Genomic DNA, 21,098 nt, shown 5'->3' on the forward strand with positions numbered 1-21,098 from the left:
TTCTGATCTAATTCCAAGGTCTTTGATCCATTTTGAGTTGATTTTTGTGCAGGGTGAGAGATAAGGGTCTAGTTTCATTCTTCTACATATTGATAACAAGTTTTCCCAGCACCATCTGTTAAAAAGGTTGTCTTTTCTCCAGTATATGTTTTTGGCACTTTTGTCAAGGATCAGTTGATTGTAGATGTGTGGGTTTGTCTCTGTGTCTTCTGTACTATTTATTTGTCTAAGTGTCTGTTGTTATGCCAGCACCATGCATTTTTTGTTACTATAGTTTCTGTAGTATAATTTGAATTTGGGTATTATGATTCCTCCAGCACAGATTTTTTTTTTTTTTTTTTGCTTAGAATTACTTGGGCTATTCTGGGTCTTATATTCTTCCAAATAAATTTTAGGACTTTTTTTCTAGTTCTGTGAAGAGTGTCATTGGTATTTTGATGGAAATTGCATTGAATCTTTTGGTAGTATGGGCATTTTAACAATATTAATTCTCCCTATCCATGAACAATGTTTTATAGTTTTCATTGTAGAGGTCTTCTACCTCCTTGGTTAGATTTATTCCTTGGTTTTTTTTTCTTTTTCTTTCTCTCTCTCTCTCTTTTTTTTCCCCCTGAGGCTATTGTGAATGATATTGTTTTCCAATTTCTTTCTCAGCAGATTCATTATTGGTATATAGGAAAGTTATTGATTTTGTAACTTGCTACTTTGCCAAATTTGTATATTAGGTCTAGCAGTCTTTTGGTGGGGTTTTTGGGATTCTCTAGGTATGGGATCATATCATCGGCAAACCCTGGAATTTGACTTATTCCTTTCTTATTTTTATCTTTTTTTTTTTTTTAAAGTTGTAGGTGGACACAATACCTTTATTTTACTTATTGATTTTTATGTGGTGCTGAGGATTGAACTCTGTGCCTCACATGTGGTAGGCAGGTTCTCTACTCCTGAGCCACAATCCCAGCCCTTTTTATCTTTTTTATTTCCTTCTCTCACCTAATTGCTCTGGCTAGAATTTCTAGTGCTATATTAAATAGGAGTGGTAAGAGTGGACAACCTTGTCTTTTCCCAGATTTTAAAGGAAATGCGTTCTGTTTTTGCCTTGTTTACTATGTATACCTTTTCTATTGTCTTAGGAATTTAGTTTGGGAAGAGAAAGTATCTTTTTGGTATCAGGGATTGAATCCAGGAGCGTTCATTCCCCAGCCCTTTTTATATTTTATTTTGAGACAGGGTCTTGCTAAGTTGCTTAGGGCCTCGCTAAGATGCTGAGGCTAGCTTTGAACTTTCAATCCTTTTGCCTCAGCCTCTGGAACCATTGGGATTACAGGCATACGCCTCTGCACCTGGCTTCAGAAGAGAAGATATCTTTAAACTTGAAATTCTGTTTTCTTTTTCAATTCATGACCTGCTTTTGCTGAAATAGACTTGAAATGGTGATACTGTATCATATAATCCATGTTGAAGAAGAAAACTGGTGACAGTTTAGATGGTATCAGTCATGTGATATTGTATAAGTCATGTGAAATTAATATTATATCAGTATGATAAGATACTGTAAATCATCAGCAATTTGATGGATTAAGTTGAACTGAAAAGGAGTGTGTGGGTAAGTTGGGGGTGGGAGATGTGGCTTATAGTGGAGTGTGTTAGTCAGCTTTTTGTCTCTGTGACCAAAATATCCAATGAGAACAACTTAGAGAAGGAAAAGTTTATTTTGGCTCACCGTTCAAGAGGGTTAGTTGATGGTGGGCCAGCTCCATTGCCCTGGACTGAAGGTGAGGCAGAACATCATGGCAGAAGGGCTTGGTAGAGAGTGCTGCTCCATTCAGCATTCATGGCAGGCAGGAGACAGGAGCTGGGGGCTGCAGGTAAGATGCACCCTTCCAGGGCACACCCCCAGTGACCCACCTCTAGCTACACCCCACCTGCCTACAGTACCACCCAATTCACCCTTTCAAAGTAGGGCGAATCTGTTAGGTTACAGCTCTCACAATCCACTCATTTTACCTCTGAATATATCCTGCATTAACACAGGAGCTTTGGGGAGTCACCTCATATCCAAACCATAACATGAACTCATATCTATGCATATCTCACCCACTTATTTTTTCTTCATTTAATCATTGTTTTATCTGAAATTTGTGTGTTTACTTGTGCCTATTGCAAATTCAGACATCAAAATATTATATATAATAAATGAAATTTACTAAGATATTGTCAATTATTAAGTGCTTTAGTCAATTGCGGAGATTTTTTGGGGGGGGTTGGGCATTGTTAGTTACAAGAGGAAAATAAAAAGATTACTATTGGATTATGGCTAGACTGGGACCAGGAACAGAGAAAGACATAGGTGTAGAAAGAAATTTAGAAAAATAATTTAATGTAGGCATATTTCTATATTTATTTATATTCTTCCTTTTTAAAAGATGTTTCTTCATCTTTCTCCAGGTTTAATAAGGACTCTTTTATGTGTTTATGTTTTTGGTAATTCATGAAGCTTTTTTTAAAAATTGAGATATATTTCACATAGCATATGTAATATTTGCCCTTTTACAGTTTATCATTCAGTGTTTTTTAGTATATTCACAAATATGCAATCATCACCACCTAATTCCAGAATATATTCTTTTCCAAAGAAACTACATACCAATTAATGTTTACTGCCCATTTTTGTTTCTCTCCAATCTTGGAGAGATTGGCAGTCACCAATCTTTTTGTCCCTATGGATTTGTCTATTCTAGACATTTCATATAAATGGAATCATACAATATGAAACATTTTGTGTCTTGCTTCTTTTACATAGTGTAATGTTTTCAGTGTTCATCTACATTTTAATGTGAATCAGTACTCCATTCCTTTCATATGGCTCAGTAATAGTCCATTGTATGGATATATCATATTCTACATGGGTTCATTTGGGAGTTCATGGGCATTGGTTTGTTTCTATTTTGTGGTTATTATAAGTTCATATACAATTTTTTACTGGACATATGTTTTCTTTCTTTTCTTTTTTGTTGTTTGATGTATTTCTTATTTAAAAAAATTTAAATCTTTATTAGTTGTAGATGGACACATAACCTTTATCTTATTTCTTTATTTATTTTCATGTGGCGCTGAGGCTCGAACCCAGGGCCTCACACATGCTAAGCAAGTGCTCTACCACCGAGCTACGACCCCAGTCCTTTTTGGTGGTGTATTTCTAGGAGTTGAATTGCTGGGTTATATGGTAACTCCATATTTAAACTTTAGAGGAACTGCCAAATTGTTTTTCAAAATGTACCATTTTGCATTTCCACCAGCAGTGTGTGAAAGTCCAAATACTCTAGATCCTTACTAACACTTGTTATTATTTGTCTTTTTAAATTATGGTCATCTTAGTGGGTGGGAAGAGGCATCTCATTGTGGTTTTGAATTGTACTTCTCTCATGGCTAATGATGTGTGAAGCACTTTTTCATATGCTTATTGGCCATTTGTGTCTTTTTTGGAGAAATATCTATTTTTTTGAGGGGGGATTGTCTTAACATTGAATTGTAGGAGTTCTTAATAGAGTCTGGATACTAGACCCTTTCATATATGACTTGCAGATGTTTTGATCCATTATGTAGGTTCTTTTGCTTTCTTTTTAAATTTTTGATGAAACCCAGTTTGCTTTTTCCCCTCCTGTGGTTACTTGTGCTTTTGGTGTCAGAGTTAAGAAATCATTAGGAAAAGGATCTCAATGATTTCTAAACCATTGCCTGATCTAAGGTCACCAAGATTTATACCACTATTTCCTTCTAAGAGTTTATAGTTTTTGCTCCTCATTTTAGGCATTTAGTCCATTTTGAGTTGATTTTTGCATATGGTGTCAGGTAAGGGTCTAACTTCATTCTTTTACATGTGTAAAACTAGTGGCCCGTTGCTGAGACTTACTTTTAGTAATCATTTTAGGTCTCGATCTCATTTAATTACCATAACAATCCTGTGAGATAGCATTCCCATTTTCAGCTCCATATTAGGATTTTGAAACTGAGTCTTAAAGGCTAAGTATCTTTTCCAAGGTCTGCTAGCTCAAGCTCCAGGTTTTGACTTTAGAGCCCTACCATTTAACAACTAGGCTACACTTCCTTTGCTTTTGGGAAATGTACATGCTTGTGGTTAAGCACGAAGGTTGCTTTGAAACTAAGTGGCTGTGTAGGACTAAAGAATATTGTGGAACCAACACTACATGTTTCAAACACAAAGAAAAGAGAACCCTACAGGGTTTTGATCCTTTACACCAATTCCTACTTCTATTCAGTAAATTTAATCCCTCTAGGACTCTTGGCAGAGAATTTTAGGATTGGATTCTTGTTACCAAGGGCTAGAGTAGTGCTGACCTTAAGAGCTTTCTGTGATGACAACCACGTTCTGTATCCATGTTGTCCATTATGTCACCCACTCCCCAGATGGGGCTATTGAGCATTTGCAGGGGTAGAGAAACAGGAACCAGATTTCTTTTTATTGTGGTAAAATACACATAATATACATGATATAACGTTTCTCATTTTATATTTCCCCATCTGAAAGTCTGTACTCTGTACTCCTTATTCCTCTTGCCTCAGGCCCTGTAATCCACCATTCTGTTTTCTGTGTCTATGAATTTGGCTACTGTAGGGACCAAGTACTTTCTATGACTCTGGGTCATACAAAGAGGATCTGCATTTCTAATTTTAATCCAATTAAATTTGAATAGCTCTTTATGGTTAATAGCTACTTACTGTAGGCCTAGAGCCAGGGTAGGCCTGGGAGAAGACCACCTCTCAGAAAATTGACACAGTCTGAATGTGAGGCATCTGGTCCATGCCCACACTCCAGGCCTTTGTGACTGAGAGGGAACTAAAGAAGTGAAAATCAAATAAACAAGCATCTCCCTAGTGCAGAGAGACTCTGAGGATGTTGTACAGAAGGACATTACTTCAGAATGCTGAGACCTGAGTTCTGTCCATGGACAGTCTGCTCTAGGTACTTTCTGCTCTCATGTTCCAGAGTACCTGCTTGGGATGTGAAATTGTACATAGAGGCATCTTGCCCTCTGGGATGGCATGAGGTAGAGAGAGGGCATTTTTCAGTGTTCTGCACTTCTAGAAACTGCCCTCTTTATGAGTAGGGTGGTGTAGTCAGGACCGAGTTCAGAAGGACAGCATCTTCTGTGAGTCATGAATTACACTGAGGCGGAAGTGAAACTCCTCTAATTAACCACTGGGAAAGCAACTCACCCTCATTCTCCTTTTGTGGTTTCTCCAGTGCTGGACTTCAGCGATCCCTTCAGCACTGAGGTGAAGCCGAGAATCCTGCTCATGGGCCTGAGGAGAAGCGGCAAGTCATCTATTCAGAAAGTCGTCTTTCACAAAATGTCGCCCAACGAGACGCTGTTCCTGGAGAGTACTAACAAGATATGCAGGGAAGATGTTTCCAACAGCTCCTTTGTCAATTTTCAGATTTGGGACTTCCCAGGACAGATTGACTTTTTTGACCCCACATTTGACTATGAGATGATCTTCAGAGGAACGGGAGCACTGATATTCGTCATCGACTCTCAGGTACAGCTCAGTGTCTCAGGCGTGATGACCCAGTGGCCCCTGCTCAGGCAACATCTCCCCACATTCGTTTTGATGGCTTTGGTTTGGTTTTTGAAATCTAGACTAGGCCTTTCTACAAAACAAAGGCTTCTTGGTATGGCCCTCAGACTTTGCAAAGGAGAAAAGCTCCCTCCCTCCCTCCCTCCTGCCCTGATCAACGACCAGCTAACCCAGCCTTAGGTCAGCAAATATATGTCAAGCCCCCCTGGTCCCCTGGCAGACATCTATAAAAGATCACAGGTTCTGTACACCAAAAATCTATAGAAAGGTACATTTAAATGTACATCATTTCCTACAAATGTAAAGTTTTAAGTGAACATTTTTCTTCTGAATCAAATTATAATTATCACTAATACACAATTATGACATAATAACGTATCTGTATTTTACAGATAACTAGAAGTAAAATTTGAGATAAATGTCTTTTCTAAGAAGATGGATATTTCATGTTTTTCCACTTAATTTATATATTCATGCTTGAATAAGCCAGGATTTGGATCAATTCTGTTTGTATAGATGTATGTTCACATGAATAAGTATCGGATACAGAGTGAGCTTTATTATAGCCTTCGTCCAATTATTTTAAATCCTTCCAAGTTATATCCCCTATATTATCCAGTTTTCAGTCATAAAAGTAATATATCAACAGACAGCCTAATTGGGTACTTCTCCAACCTTTGCTTGGAAGCAAAGAATGGGGGAACCCCCCCTTGACTAGTGAAGAGCCCTATTCCCCAGCCATTGGTCAGATTCACATTAGCCTTCCAAACTGGCTCTTTGACACCTGGGTTTTTATACCCAGGGGCTCTTCTCCTCTAGTGGCTATAAATGGGAGGAGGGAAAAGGAAACAGGCCACAGGTGCATTTCAGGCAGATCAGTTTTAGGGAGGGGTGCCTGTCTGGGGGCTTGGGCATGATGCCTTGCAAACACTCATTCAAAGTGTCTGTGACTTGTGGCCCAGACCAAAGGCTCTCCCATAGACTCTTTTATGGCTGTTGGGGAGTAAAAGGCAACAGGTCCTCCAGGTGTGTGCTAAATCATCTCTGAAGTTCAGGTCTTTCCCTTTTTCCCTGATATTTCTCTGAAACTGCGTACCTGTCATCAGGTTGGCCAGCTGCTGGTGTGCATCACCTGGCCCTCCAGGATCTCAGAGGTGTTAGGAAGAGGTTATGGAGACTGTTAGTTATCATGGTTCTAAGACCACACTTGGAAAACCATTCTCTGAGAAACAGCTTATGCCTGAGAGCATCAGGAACTAGGTGCCTATTTATATAATAATGAGATTTTTCAACAGTCTTTCAAATCCAAGAGGCCACGCTGTACTTGTGTAGCTGTTCTTCAGGGTGTGGGTGTGGAGGGGGGAGATTGGAAATCCAGTGCCTGATCTATGGGCAGCAGTTCACTCTCCCATTGGTCCACCCAGAAAGGCTGGTGTCGGGCATGCTTGTAGACACCTGCGTCATGTCCAGGGCCTGCTGTCAGCAGCTGCTTTCCTGGCTGTCCCACTTGTACTGACCTGTTTTCTGGCCCATCTGTGACCTTGGCAGTATCCCTTGCCTTCCCATCTCAGGTCTGCCAGACCTTCCTGTCTCAGATATGCCTGGAGCCCAAGGAAGTGGATAGAGTGTGTGCACAGTGCCTAGGAGGGGAGGCTCGGGGGTGTGGGGATGTCATCTAAGCTCCCTTTTCCCCTCGGGTTGCCCAGTCCCGTGTCTGTACTAGTTGAACTAGGTAGCAGTAGTAGTAGTCCTGGCCAGAGTAAAGTACATTCCAACTAGATGACTCATTTCCGGACAATGGCTTACTAACAACTTAAATACTATACTGTGCTAATATAGCAATTTGCATTTATGGAATTCAAATTTCCAATGCAAATCTATCTTAGGTGTTTATAATATGATTGTAATTTGGCTAAAACAGGTATACTTGTCTATTTTTAGATCGCAACTGTAATTCAGTTTTAATGTTACCTGAACATGAAAAGCAGACCTTCCACTTGAGTTGTTTTAGTTTCGTTTTAAGGTTTTTGTTTTGTTTGTTGTAGGCCAGAAAAAGGTATAAACAAGAATGTCTAAATTCATCTTTCTAAGTTACACTTTAAAATTGACCAGGGGGTCTTGGGGTGTAGTTCAGTGGTAAAACACTTGATGAAGGTGCTTGAGGCCTTTGTTCGACCCCCAGCATTGAAAAAGAAGTAGGAAAACATTGTTAAGTGCTGCCATTTACTAAAAATGAAGAATAATCTAACAAGCAGCGTCAGAGTCTATTCACTACTTTTTCGTGTTTGCAGGAATCTTTGCATGATTATGAGCACTGAAAGAAAAATCAGATTTTAGGGAAGTGGCTCTCGATAACACTTGGGTGTCCTTTCCATTATTTCTAAGCAATGTTCTTTTGTAATGACACCTCATGTTTTGTTTTTTGCCTGTGAATTCCTCACAGTCATAGGATTGCCAGATAAATATATCCCCGAGAAGAAATTAAGCCCTCACAGAATGTTGTAAAATAAAAAAGAATGAAAGTAAGAGTGATTTCCCACAAGCCCAGTTTAACTCTCCCATCCCCTGCAGAGACCACAGAATGTACTTCTCCTGAAGCCTTTGGATCCCAAAGAGTTTCCACTTGACCCCATAGGTGGTGATTGTGACCTATCTGCCTGTAATCCTAGATCTAATTGTAGAATAGAAACTAGACAGGATGTTGTAGGTTATTTTTAAAATTTTGTCATAGAAAGCAATAACAGAGGAAAATAATCTGCAATTCTCTGCTCTAATAAATGGAATATTTTCTTCTAATGTCATTTTTTAGTCATTTGTTTATTTGTTTATTTATTTATTTATTAAAGCTGGGAATTGAGCTCATGCTAAAAGCACGCACTCTATCCCGAGCTACATTCCCAGTTCTTTGTGTTCAGCCCTTGAGGCTCTGTGCCGTTTTACCAGTTAGCTGGTCATCAGACCATTTTATAGGTTTGGCAAGGAGTTTAGACTGGTGGTTTCTAATATTTTGAGATGTGCTCCTCTCTGGACATTGGGTCACTTTGCTCACAGACCTGTTCCCTTAACTCCTTCTTCAGTTAAAGCAATAACACCCTTTTGTGTGTTAATTTACATGCAAAAACATGTACTCATTTTAAGCACATAATTTAATGGTATATGCCATGTAACTGCCTTACATTCAAGAATGTATATTTCCATCCCCACAAAGGCCCCCCTTGGGCCCTTTTACAGACCATCCCCTGTAGTGCCCAGCCCCAGGCAAGCCTTGATATGCTTCTTGTCACTGGTAATTAGTTGATTTTTCTAGAATTTCAACCGTTGAAGCTGTACAGTAGTAATAGTAGTTTTTATTTAATGCTTAATTGGCTGGCCCAATGTCTGCTATTTGCCTTTCAGTTTGAATACCTCCTCAGAGGGTGAGGGATGAGGACTCCATTTGCTGTTTCTTCATAGTTTCTTATTAGTATATTTAATATTTGGATTTATCTAGAGATTAGGGCTACATTTTTATTGATTTAGTTTGGAGAATAGAAGAATGCCCCCAAAATCCTCTGTTAAATTGGCTTTCTGTATTTTCCGGGTTTGAAGTCATAATGGAGGTAGTGGGGTGGGCATGGTGGTGAAAAGTCCTTTAAATCCCTTCCTTTCCTTTTTTTATTATAAGATTAAGACCTGTCCACAGCCTTCAAACTGGCACTGACTCAGCCTCTGACAACACCAGGTGTTTGCAAGGGTCTGGAGCATTAGGCAACATCACACACTGCCCGGTCATGTTTGAGGTGCTCATGACAGTGACCCACCGAGTCAGCCTGCATGGTAGGCTGTGTGTTTGCATCATCACTGTGCAAAACTACTCTGAGAAACATTTGGAATGTCCATCAACAGGCAAGTGTGTGATAAATTGTAGATCATCCATTAAATGAAATTTCACAGAGTCCTTAAAAGGAATTATGTGCTAGAGTTAATGCCCTTCAACATAGATGAATCTCCTGGATGTAATGTTGAATGAAAAAGGCATACATACAACTTGATGGTTCTGTAAATTTTTTTTGTCCCTTGTTTTGTGGCACTGGGGATTGAACCCAGGGTGCTCTATCACTGAGATACATCCCCAGAGCTTTTTTTATTTTTATTTTGAGACAGGGTCTTCTTGTTAAGTTACTGAGGCTGGTCTGAAACTTGTGATCCTCCTGCCTCAGCCTCCTGAGTTGCTGGAATCACAGGTGTGCGCCACCATACCCAGCCACTTCTGTAAATCTTTAAATGATGTATATTAATGCTGTCTGTTGTTTGGGGATGCGCGTGTGTGTGGTGTAAATGGATGAGTGGAAATAAACACAGAACTAGGGGTAGTGTTTGCCGTGAGTGGCTGGGTAGTGGGCCAGGTTGGGAGGATGCTGAGAAATACACAGGGCTTTGTTGTTAATGTTTTTATTTCTTAATCCGAGTACTGATACCTAGGTATTACATTATCATAACAGAGGAAAAAAATAGATGGTGCTATTTGGGGCAATTATTCCACACTGGGGGGTCAGCAAGTTTTTGGTAAGGGGCCCATGGTAACAAATCTGAGGCTTTGCAGGATTTGTACTGTCCCTGAGGAGCTTCCACAGAGGAAAGTGATTCAACTCTGCCTTGTGTCATGAAAGCAACTTAGACAACATGCTGACAAACGGGTATGGCTGAGTTTCCATATAAGTTCCTTATAAACACCAGGCAGTGGACCCGAGGACAAGGCGGGGCCTGTGGGCCAGGGTACGCTGACTTCTGCTCTGGACCAGTGTTCCTAAAATTGTTCCCTGAGCCCATTCCCCATCCTCCTGGTGTCTTGTCTCCATCTCTAATAGTTCCTCATGGTTCACCAAGAGACTTGGAAAGTGGGGAGGACAGTATTGCAGGGAAGGAATGAGGCCGTGTGGGGTCATTTCTCTTTCTGAAACTGCAACTCAGATCTTTGTGTTTATCAGCCAAAGATAGAGCTGCCTAAATCAGCTGCATTTTGTTAGCCTTCTCTTCTGTTTGTTAACACAACTTGAGTTTTCAAACTTAGAGTCCATGAAGCCAGGTTCTAGGGGGAGTCTTGGCAAGACGTTCTGAAGGGCAGGAGCCATGTGGTAGGCTGGGAAAGGTGGAGCGGCCTCCTCTCACGGGCATTGCCTTTGTTCCCAGGATGACTACATGGAAGCCCTGGCCAGGCTCCACCTCACGGTGACCAGGGCCTACAAGGTGAACACTGACATCAACTTCGAGGTGTTTATTCATAAAGTGGACGGTCTGTCAGATGACCACAAAATTGAAACTCAAAGAGATATTCACCAGAGGGCAAACGATGACCTCGCAGATGCAGGATTAGAAAAAATTCACCTCAGGTGAGAACAGAAATCCCTCAGGGATCCTAGTAAAGGACAGGAGAAAGCAAGTTGGGGCTCTAGATTCATCAGGGTTGGTTTGGAACAGGCGGTATCTGTTTTGTGCTATAGACACTGAGATAGGATTTAGGAAAGACAAGTTTTGTACATGCTCATTCTCCCCACCCCCCATTACTGGAGAATGAATCCAGGGGTGCTTAATCACTGAGCCACATCCCAGGCCTTTTTTTATTTTTTATTTTGAGATAGGATCTCACTAAATTGCTGAGGCTAACTTTGAACTTGCCATTCTCCTGCCTCAGCCTCCCAAGTCACTGAAATTACAGGCGTGCTTGCCTGGCTTGCACATGGTAGTAGTGTTTTGTTTTAACATGTGATCAAAGCTAAGCTTCTTCCCTCATGAAAGAACACATAACAAAACCTATGAATCTAATCCAGGAAGTTAATTGATGCTAAAATTTACAGTTCTTAATAAATATGATAGTATCTATAATCATAAATAAAGGACTAGTCTAAAAATAGTTCAGATAGAATTACCCACAGAGGAAAACAACTTCATGTTTCATTCATTTTGCAAATTGGAGAATGAAAAAAGTTACATGATTCATTGTCAATAATTTAACAGTTACTAGTGGGACATCAAGAGGCTTGAGTAAAGACTGTCAGGTGTGGATTCTCTTGCAGAATGCATGGAAGCTGGTATAGGCACCTAGGGCTGCACTTTTAAGCTTGCCAGGGAGCAGACCAAACAGGCACAGTTCTGGCATGTGGGGAGACATACTTGTTTTTCACTAAGGTCACTGAATTCTGAAGGGAGCTAGTTTGTGTGTGTTAGGGTTGTAGATTTAGAAGGGAAATTATTGGTGTCATACCATAGTTTAAGCAATCTATATCTCAAAGGGAAATATGGATGAAATACTGTTTTCTCTTTCAGCTTTTATCTGACCAGCATATATGATCATTCAATATTTGAAGCTTTTAGCAAAGTGGTTCAGAAACTGATTCCACAACTTCCAACTCTGGAGAATTTGCTAAATATCTTTATCTCAGTAAGTAAATAATTTACTCCTGTTGTAGTCATTTGAAGAATTTGAGAACATTGCAGGAGTGCAAAAGGTCTTACTTCTGCTTGCTCTCACATCATTTCAAGGTCACTTAAGTATTACTTTTGAAGAGCACTCCTCCATATTGTTCACTTTTGGGAGTTTAACTCCCCAAATAAAAACGCGTTACTTCACTGGCATAATTGGAGTGTTTATTCAAGTTGAGGACATTCGTGAATGTTAAAACAAAACAAAACAAAACAAAAAACCCTACCAGAAGTAGGGAGCATAAAACTTGCTTTTGGTGATGACTTGTTCTTGAATAATTTTTTATGTGTTTAACACTGTATGAAAGATGTGCCAAAAAAAGTCCTAAGAGTCAGGAAATAGTGTCTATTTGTTTATGTATGATAAAGAATTTGTGATAACCCTCCTTTTCACTTCTTCTGCAAATCCATTATAAAGTATAAGACAATAACTTTAAGTTGTAATGCAGTGGAACAACTTAAATTGTTTGTAAGTTTTTGCATTGGGGATGGTGTATGATTTTATGTAACCTGTACACAGTCTGAAGTCAGCTCTCACTCTAAGGTGGCATCTTTTTTGTTTCAGAATTCTGGAATTGAAAAGGCATTTCTATTTGATGTAGTCAGTAAAATTTATATTGCAACTGATAGTACTCCAGTGGATATGCAAACTTACGAGCTCTGCTGTGATATGATAGATGTGGTTATCGACATCTCTTGTATTTATGGGTAAGTAAGACATCCATAAATGGCAGTCAAACCATCCTTCCTTTTCATAACTTCTTAGGCACTGTGCATTTATCCGTTTGACTTTAATACATTTGTTTTAAATGACCAAGATCCGTAAATAGACCACTTAGCTTGCAATAATAATAACCACTATTGAGCAAATGCCTGGCATTATGCTAATAACTTTATTGTATGCATCATATAATTTAATTTTCAACTATTCCATGAGGCAGGAATTACTATCCCCATTTTACAGATGAGGAAACTAAAGCGTATAGTGGTTAAGTTTCTAACTGGTGCTCCTATTGTCAATAAAGAACAGAAATAGAATTTGAACTCAGGTCTAAATGATTCCTAATCCTCTATTGAAAAATCTGTCAACATCTGTGGATACAAATGGATCCTTGAACTCTGAAGAAATGGGTCATTAACATTTCTATTAATCCTCTTTGTTACAGAAAATAACTGCTGAGTTTTTTTTTTTAAAGCACACTTTTGATTTTCTGTGATCAGCAAAGAATTATATGACTAAGCAAATGACATTATCTGCTTCTTATTATTGTTAGTATGGTCTTGTGTTCTTAGAAAACAGAACTGTTTATACACTTAAAATAATATCAAATAAACAGTGAGCCAGACCAGGTGCAGTGGCACATACCTATAGGCTCAGGAGGCTGAGGCAGGAGGATAGCAAGTTCAAGGCCAACTTAGTGAGACCCCACCTTAAAATAAAAAATAAAAAGGGCTGGGGATGTGGCTCAGTGGCAAAGTGCCCCGGGGTTCATTCCCCCAGTACCCAATCAATCAATCAATCAATCGTGGGGAAAGTTTATGGTATAACCAGAAATAGAAACAGTTCTACATTAATTCTGCATTTGCCAAACAAGTCTTACACAGAGCGAGTGTGAGCTGCTATTTCTTAGGATGTTAGAGTGTTGCTGTTGTCGTCCGGTCATGGACGAGCTGAAGCTCTGGTCCGTCTTCCTCTGTACTGACTGACCGTGACCTGCCTTTCTTGGCACTCTGCCTCCTCTGTTAACTTCTGCACGAGTTTCAGTCTGTTTCTTTCTTCCACTGTCTAAAATCCTCTGCTCACTCAGTTCAGATTCCTTTGACCGTCACGTACACCTGCCACCCACACACAACACAGCCCCTTCCTGATGGAATAGGGTAAGTGATATCTCCCAAGATTGTGGTGAGGATGGAACCAGTAGGCTCCCACTGTGCCTTGACCTGGTAGTCCCTGGATAAATTGTAGCTGTCATAATTTATTATTGCTGTTACTATTAAATGCTTTAAAAATAGACCCTATTTCCCTGGATTACCAGCTTGAAGTATCCTATTATTTTTAAACCATAAGTGGATGACCTTGAAAGAGCTGTGGAAGCTGAATGAATCCTGATTGCAGTCTAGATTGCTGTGGTAATCAAGTACAATGAACAACACAATTAATCTGGCACATATTTAATGACATGCATGATCATTATTGTGCCTATGGTAATTAGACGTAAGTGGTAAGCTGTTTGTGTAAATGCTGTTAATCAGAGTTACTTTTACCCAGCTAAAACAAACAGGGTGAGGGAGGAGGCTAGTAGGAGGAAGACGCTGGGCTTTACCATCAGATTGTTTTTCTGTGGTGGAGTGCAGTGTTCCTGAGAACCCACAGGATTCAGGAAGAACCAGTCTGGGTCACAAATAGTTTGTGGGCTCTGGGGTTTCTTCAGATTTGCTGGAGCAGCGAGTGGGGACAGTAAACCAGCAGGGGGCGGAGTGGAGATGTGTGGGGAGCCTGGGCCCTGTTCCCTTAGACAGTCTGGGAAGGAAGTGACTCTGTGACTGGAGGTCTTTATGCTCTTTCCCAGCTGCCTTGTGGAGACCACAGGCCTAGAAGATGGTGCCTTAGGAATCTCAGCTCAGGTTCTGCCAGAGCTCTATGCACACACACTCTTTAAAATACTTGCCATTTGTCAGGCGTTTTCATTGCTTGTAGATGAAAACTTGTAGAACTTAGTTGTAGTTGCAAAACTTCACCGATTTCTACTTGTAATTCTCTGGATCTTTTTAAAATTGTGTTTGTTTTGTGGTTCTGGGTTGAATGCAGGGGCGCTCTGCCACGGAGCTATATTCCCAGCACTTTTAATTGTTTTATTTTGAGACAGGGTCTCATTAAGTTGCTGAGGCTGGCCTTGAATTTGCAACCCTCCTGCCTCAGCCTCCCGAGTTGCTGGGATTACAGTGCGAGTCACCACACCTGGCTTCTTTTTTGTTTTTTCTAATTTGTTTGTTGTTTACTTTTTTTTCATTGTAAAATTAATATATATTGTAGTATATATACTTTTATGAAAGCATAAAGAGTGAAATTAAAATAGCCCATAATCTCACTACCTAGAGACAGTCACTACTTACATTTTTTAATATATGTTATTATTTCTGTAATTTTAAGTATAATGAGATCACTTTGTATATATAATTTTATATCCTCCTTTTTTGATTTAATATTTTCACCTAAGAATTTTCCTGTGTTTTATTAAATGCTATTTATTATTAGACAAAATGTTTGTTATCTATATATTCAAATATGTTATAATTTACTTGAACATTTTAGGTGCGGTTTTCTTCACTGGGTAAAAACATTTTAAATGTTTCAGTTTATTGCTCTTAGAGCATTTACTTGTAAGCAAGAGAAATTCAGTCTTCAAAAATAGTTGCTAAAATCAGTGCAGTAGAAGTTAGGAATCCTTTTAAATCGAAATTCAATACATTTTTCTTTAATGTTTTGGTAAGTTATAGTAAGTTGAATTCTTTCCTTTTCTTTTTTTAACTAATGTCCACAATTTACTTTTTAAAGACAGGTCTTTCTGACCTTGAATTCCTGGGCTAACGCGATCCTCTGCCTCAGTCTCCCAAGTAGCTCAGACTTAAAATTTACTTTTAATTAGTCCTATAGAAACCAGTTGAAAATATTTTCAAAACTTAACAAACAAACAAACAAACCTCCATTTCCTTTAAATACTCTACAATTCAGGATCTTCATTATATCAGGCTTGTCATCCTATCTCCTATATATTTATAAAATTAAAGCATTAGCTTTTATATAAGTCAGATCAGGTTTGAGGTACTGGCTCCACCTCTATCACCAGCTTTGCCCAAGTTATCTTTCTTTCTCTAGTCTTAGTTTCTTCAGTATCTAGCTTAGAGGATTCTCCTGGCAGAAACTGTATGGTGAGAACTAAGAATGGTATGTGTCACATCGTAAATGTTTAATAAATGCTAGCTTTTAATGTGAACTTGATAAGATTTAGCACAATTCCAATTAAGTGAAAATTCTGGTCAGTTATTCATAGATTTAGGAACTAAATGTGTATCAAAATGTATATAGCTGCAGATAAAAGGAAGGCTATGGGCACATGTCTTTTGCCTATGATGTAAGTATTCATAACTCTGATTATACCAGTGTCTTTGGCAGGTTCATTTTCTATCATCAAAACCATCATAATGATAATAGCAGTTAAGATTCTTCATACATTTTATAGATTCTCAGCTTTATACAGAGAACCATATATGCATTATTTATTTACTCTTCATTAGGAAGTAATTGCTGTCAGTATATAGATAAGGAAATTGACACTCAAAGAAGTTACAACTTGTTCAAGTTCACATGGTAAATAAGAGGGCTGGGATACAAACCCAGGTTTATCTGTCTGCAGACTATACCTTTTCTTAAGAAAATAGACCAACATATTAATTTAACTATTTTGAAAACATTTCAAACTACAGGAAATCCTATGTCCATCATTGGGATTTATCAGTTTTTACTAATTTGCCATATTTACTCTCTTTTCTTTAATAATTTACATATTATTTGTCTTTATGTTTTTGCTGAACCATCTGACAGTAAGTTTCACACCTCTTGATTCTTTGATCTTGGCCACTTGAACATGTATGTGTCAAGAACATGGACATTTACCCACAGAAACATGGTTTAAGTAGCAAGTGAAGCAGATTTAGCATGGGTATATTACTCTGCTATCTAATACATAGGCCATATTCAGATTTTACCATACGTCCCAATTCTGTCTTTTATAGCAGTTTTTCCTCTTGTTCAGGGTTCAGTCCAGCATTTGGCTGTCATGTCTCTTTAGACTCTAATTGTTTTTTAGGCTGTCTTGGTCTTTCAACAGATCATGTTTTTGACAGCCTGACTATTCTACCATGAGAAAACAAGAAGCCCTTGGCTGTGGAGGGGAGAAGAGTTCACTGAGATCTTTTGCTGAAAGGCAAAAGTGTAAATGACATATCATTTTCTGTGTGTTAAAGCTGGTCTCTGTTACTGGGTTGCAATTTGTAGTTCTTTTCTCAATGGTCAAATACATTTTGATTTCTGTCCCCATTTAGTCTCAAAGAAGATGGAGCAGGAACCCCCTATGACAAGGAATCAACAGCCATTATAAAGCTGAATAATACAACAGTTCTTTATTTAAAAGAGGTGACAAAGTTCCTGGCCCTCGTTTGCTTTGTCAGAGAGGAAAGCTTTGAAAGAAAAGGTAATTTTTTGGTGTGATTTAAAAGAAGCATTTCAATTCATTCTGCCTTCCTTGCTTGTGGATGAATGAAAGCATGCCCTTGAAGCTTCCAGACTTCACTCACAGACCCCTTTTACTGGCAGGTCTCAGGTAGACCCGAGATGGGCGGGTCTTCGGTGAGCCTGCCTGCCCCCTAGTGGTGGTGCTGTGATTGCAGTGAGATGAAGTGGACTTGATGATCCAGCCAGGGGCCTTAGTGTCTCTGCAAGTGAAAGTTGCGTGGTTCCTGGGCTTTGTCTTAACCAGCAGTGGACTCCTCAGCTTGTGTTGAGGATGGAGACTCTCCCTTGGTCCACACCTCTAGAAGGTCTAGGTGACTGTGTGACCATTTGTTCTCTTCATGTAAAGGAGGGAACAGCAAGAAACATACAGCATTACAGCTAGATGGTATTTGACTTCTCTTTAACCTTCATATACTCTTTGTGTATGTTGCAGGGTGGGTACTGGGGATTGAACGCAGGGTGTTCTACTACTGAGCTTTTTATTTTTATTTTTACTTTATTATTATTTTTTATTTTTGCAGTACTGGGGACTGAACCCAGCGGCATTCAACCTCTGAGCTACCATCCCAGTCCTTTTTATTTTTTATTTTGAGATAGGGTCTCACTAAGATGCCAAGGCTGGCATTGAACTGCCTCAGCCTCCTGAGTAGCCAGGAGTATCTGGTATTACAGATGCGTGTCACTGCATGCCGCCTTCATATATTAGATCTTCAAAACAGTGATGGTATCGTGATTCCAAAAAGGGAAAACATAAATATATTTAATAACTGCACCGAATATCTTTTTAGGACCAGATGCAGTTTTATTTATCTTAAAACAAAAGCATTTCTCCCTAAATGAGCAAGTTTCTATATAAACTGAGAAATACCATCTTACCAATGTAACTAGATTTATTAATCTGTTGGGTAGAAAAATTCCTAGCAAGGTGGTGGTGGTAGGTAGCATTTATTGAAGTAGTATTTTTTTTTCCTTTTAAGTAATGCATGTTCATTACAGAATGCTTTGAAATTTTAGGGAAGTATAAAGAATAAAACAAAACCACTTATTTCACATCTAGAGCTAAACCTTGTATTAAATTTCTGGGATTTTTTTTCTCTCTCCCTCTTTTCCTCTCTTTTTTCCATTCTCCCTCCTTCCTTTCCTCTGTTCATCCCTTTTTTTCTCCCTTCCTACAAAACTGGGGCTATATTATCAATATATTTTTATATCCTGTTGTTTTCACTTATTTATATCATGAAGTGTTCCTAATTAATGACTTTGAAGACATGATTTATATTGTTTCTTTTTATCATGTAAGTAATGGATTCACTTAGAAAATTTAGAAGTAACAAATAAATAAAAATTATTGATAAACTTCTCTCTCAGATACACCACCCTGTGACATTTTTCTGCACATATATACACACATATATTTTTAAAAAGAACCATGGGATTACATGATAAATACTACTTTAACTTTCACTTAAATTATTACAGATATCTTTCCAGTTTCCACCCTTGTTTTTTCCCCCCTGTACTAGGGATTGAACCCATGGCCTTACACATGCTGGACAATCATTTTAATGGTTGTGTTAGATTCTATCTATTTTTAGACATTTTTTTGTAGGTTTTGATGTTATAAATAATACATGATGACCTTCCTTGCATTAAATATTTGTGTGAATCCTTGATTATTTCATCAGAAAAAGTTTCAATTAGATGGGTATGGTGGTCCACGCCTGTAATCCTGGCTACTCAGAAGGCTGAGGCAGGAGGATCGCATGTTTGAGGCTAGCCTCAGAGTCTTAGTGAGATCCTGTTTCAGAATAAAAAATAAAAAGAACTGGGGATGTAGCTCAGTGGTAAAAGGGTAGGGATGTTTTGGTGACTTCCAATGCATATTTGCAGAATGTCCATCAGAAAGATTTTATGGGTTTATGTTGCTAAGACATATGAGTGTGTTCAGTTTGCTGTGTTCTGGTCATTATTGGATTTTAGTATTTTAAAAAGTTGACCATTGAAAAGTAGTATATTGCTTAAATTTATATTTCCTTGCTTCTTACTGAAACTGTGTATTTTTCCTGTTTACTCTGACTGATCAAGTTACCTTTTGTTTCTTTCCCCCCACAAAACTTTTAAGTGGTGTTCATTCCTTTACTCCTTGTTTTCATCTTGCTGAAAGCAAGAACAGGTAATACATTAGAGACATGGAATTTTGAAGATAGGACTATACGTTATTTTACATATGATTTTTACCCAGACCCAGAAAATTTAAGTAACTTTGCCTTGAGCTCCCCCCACCAGTAGACAGTCAGGGGCTAACAGTAGCTGGACTTTTTCTCTCTGTAGAGTGATTTTGTGTGTGTGCACATGTGCATTTAACCATCATATGCCTGTTTCCTTGGTTAGAGTTATTTCTCAGATTTATTGGTGGTTGATATTTCCTTGATTTTGGAAGCTAAGGGAAAGAAAAGTATTGCAATTAGTACATACACCTCCATCTCCAAAACCAAGTTTAGGGAGGAGTAGAGTCCATCTGGAGAACTTGTTTGTTTTGAAGTGATTTTAGACTTAACAGAAAAGTTGCAAAAATAATACATAGTTTTTATATACTCCCCTTATACAACTTCTCCTAACTTTTTTTTTTTTTTTAACTCAAGGGCACTCGACCACTGAGCCACATCTCCAGTACCATTTTGCATTTTTTTGAGAGACAGGGTCTCATTGAGTACCCTCTTTTGCTGAGGCTGGCTTTGAACTCAAGATCCTCCTGCCTCAGCCTCCCCAGCTGCTGGGACTACAGGCATGCACCACCGTGCCCAGCCTAATGTTATTATCTTACGTACTACAATTGAGTTATCAAAACTAAGAAATTAATAGCAATATTATACTATTAACTCAACTATGGACCTTATTCAGATTTCACCATTTTTCCCACAAATGTTCTTTTTCGTATCCCAGAATCCCCAACTTGATGTAATTGTTATCTCTTCTAATCTTTTCCAGTCTGTGACAGTTCTTGTCTCTCTTATCCTTGACTCTTCATTGTGTAGAATGTCTGCTGATTTTTGGCAAGAGCACCTCACAGAAGTGATGTCTCAGTGCTCCTATTAAGTGGTTCAGGTTGTTGCAATGTCTTGCTACTAGGATGCTAACCTTGAGCTAGATAGGGTAGCATCTCTCCCATTTATTTTCTTTTTTGGTGGGGATTGGATGTAGGGGTGCTCTACCACTGAGCGACATCCCCAGTTTTATTTTTAACTTTGAGACAGGCTCATGCTGAGTTGTCCAGGCTGGTCTTTAACTTGAAATCTTCCTCAGTTTTCCAAGTTGCTAGTATTTTAGGTGGGTGGCTTCTCCTTAAACTTTTGCCCACTGACTTTAATATCCATCTATGGTTGGGGAAGTAACTTTAAGCAGGAGTTTATTACACTGATCTTCAGTAAGTTATTCCTAAATTACCTTGTGGGATCATTTGACTACAGTCAGATTTTGTAGAATTTACTAAGTGGAAATAGGTGTTTGTTTTAATGTTAGAACTAAGAAATATATGAAAATGAGTACATTTAATGTTTGCCCTCATCATGTGTGCTTTTTTAGAGTGGCCAATCCCTATCTGTCTGCCTAGTACCAAGGGGATTCCTGGGACAGGAAACCTTTATGCTAATGTTGGAAAAATCCCAGGTGAACACAATGAGTTGGTTACCCTAGCAACCATGAGTATCTTTAAAGAGAATTTAAAACTTGTAATGCATGCAATATTTGGTTT

At 38.7% G+C, this 21,098-nt stretch overlaps 1 protein-coding gene across 1 annotated transcript in view; it reads left to right on the forward strand.

Annotated features, from left to right (window-relative positions):
* The window catches only part of Rragd (Ras related GTP binding D), a 39,809-nt gene that overhangs the window by 16,130 nt on the left and 2,581 nt on the right, over positions 1-21,098 (forward strand). The window contains exons 2-6 of the mRNA XM_047558269.1: positions 5,264-5,559; positions 10,768-10,967; positions 11,902-12,016; positions 12,623-12,765; positions 17,161-17,309. Of these exons, the coding sequence (XP_047414225.1) occupies positions 5,264-5,559; positions 10,768-10,967; positions 11,902-12,016; positions 12,623-12,765; positions 17,161-17,309 (903 nt within the window). The remainder of the gene's footprint in view (positions 1-5,263; positions 5,560-10,767; positions 10,968-11,901; positions 12,017-12,622; positions 12,766-17,160; positions 17,310-21,098) is intronic.

This window comes from Sciurus carolinensis, chromosome 7, assembly GCF_902686445.1.
Source record: "Sciurus carolinensis chromosome 7, mSciCar1.2, whole genome shotgun sequence".
NCBI classification, from domain to species: Eukaryota; Metazoa; Chordata; class Mammalia; order Rodentia; family Sciuridae; genus Sciurus; species Sciurus carolinensis.